Below are 232 nucleotides of genomic sequence, written 5' to 3'. Positions count from 1 at the left end.
TGACCCCTGACCCCCAGAGACACTGACCCTGTACCGTCGGCTCCTCAGCTTTTTGTCCTCACGTTCCTTTAGGCTCTTGTAGGGATTCATTGTATTCCGGTATTCCCGCCTCTTGGTCAGGAAGTATGCTACACACGCTCCTGCAGTAAACAGCGGGCAGTCAGCAACAGCACGAGGCCATTCAGCCCCTCCTCCTCCAGCCTGTTACACAGGAACAGGAGGCCATTCAGCT

General features: G+C 55.6%; 1 protein-coding gene across 1 annotated transcript in view; it reads right to left on the bottom strand.

Moving 5' to 3' along the window:
• The window catches only part of LOC125482420 (uncharacterized protein C14orf93-like), a 1662-nt gene extending 1522 nt beyond the window's left edge, over positions 1-140 (bottom strand). Inside the window, exon 1 of the mRNA XM_048594494.1 lies at positions 28-140. Within this exon, the coding sequence (XP_048450451.1) occupies positions 28-90 (63 nt within the window). The 5' untranslated portion in view covers positions 91-140. The remainder of the gene's footprint in view (positions 1-27) is intronic.
• Positions 141-232: the final 92 nt, after the last annotated feature.

The sequence above is a fragment of the Rhincodon typus genome, unplaced genomic scaffold (assembly GCF_021869965.1).
Source record: "Rhincodon typus isolate 14 unplaced genomic scaffold, sRhiTyp1.1 hic_rhity00010058, whole genome shotgun sequence".
Lineage (NCBI taxonomy): Eukaryota > Metazoa > Chordata > Chondrichthyes > Orectolobiformes > Rhincodontidae > Rhincodon > Rhincodon typus.
The sequence above is the reverse complement of the archived record's forward strand: the minus strand, read 5'-3'. Positions and strand labels throughout refer to the sequence as shown.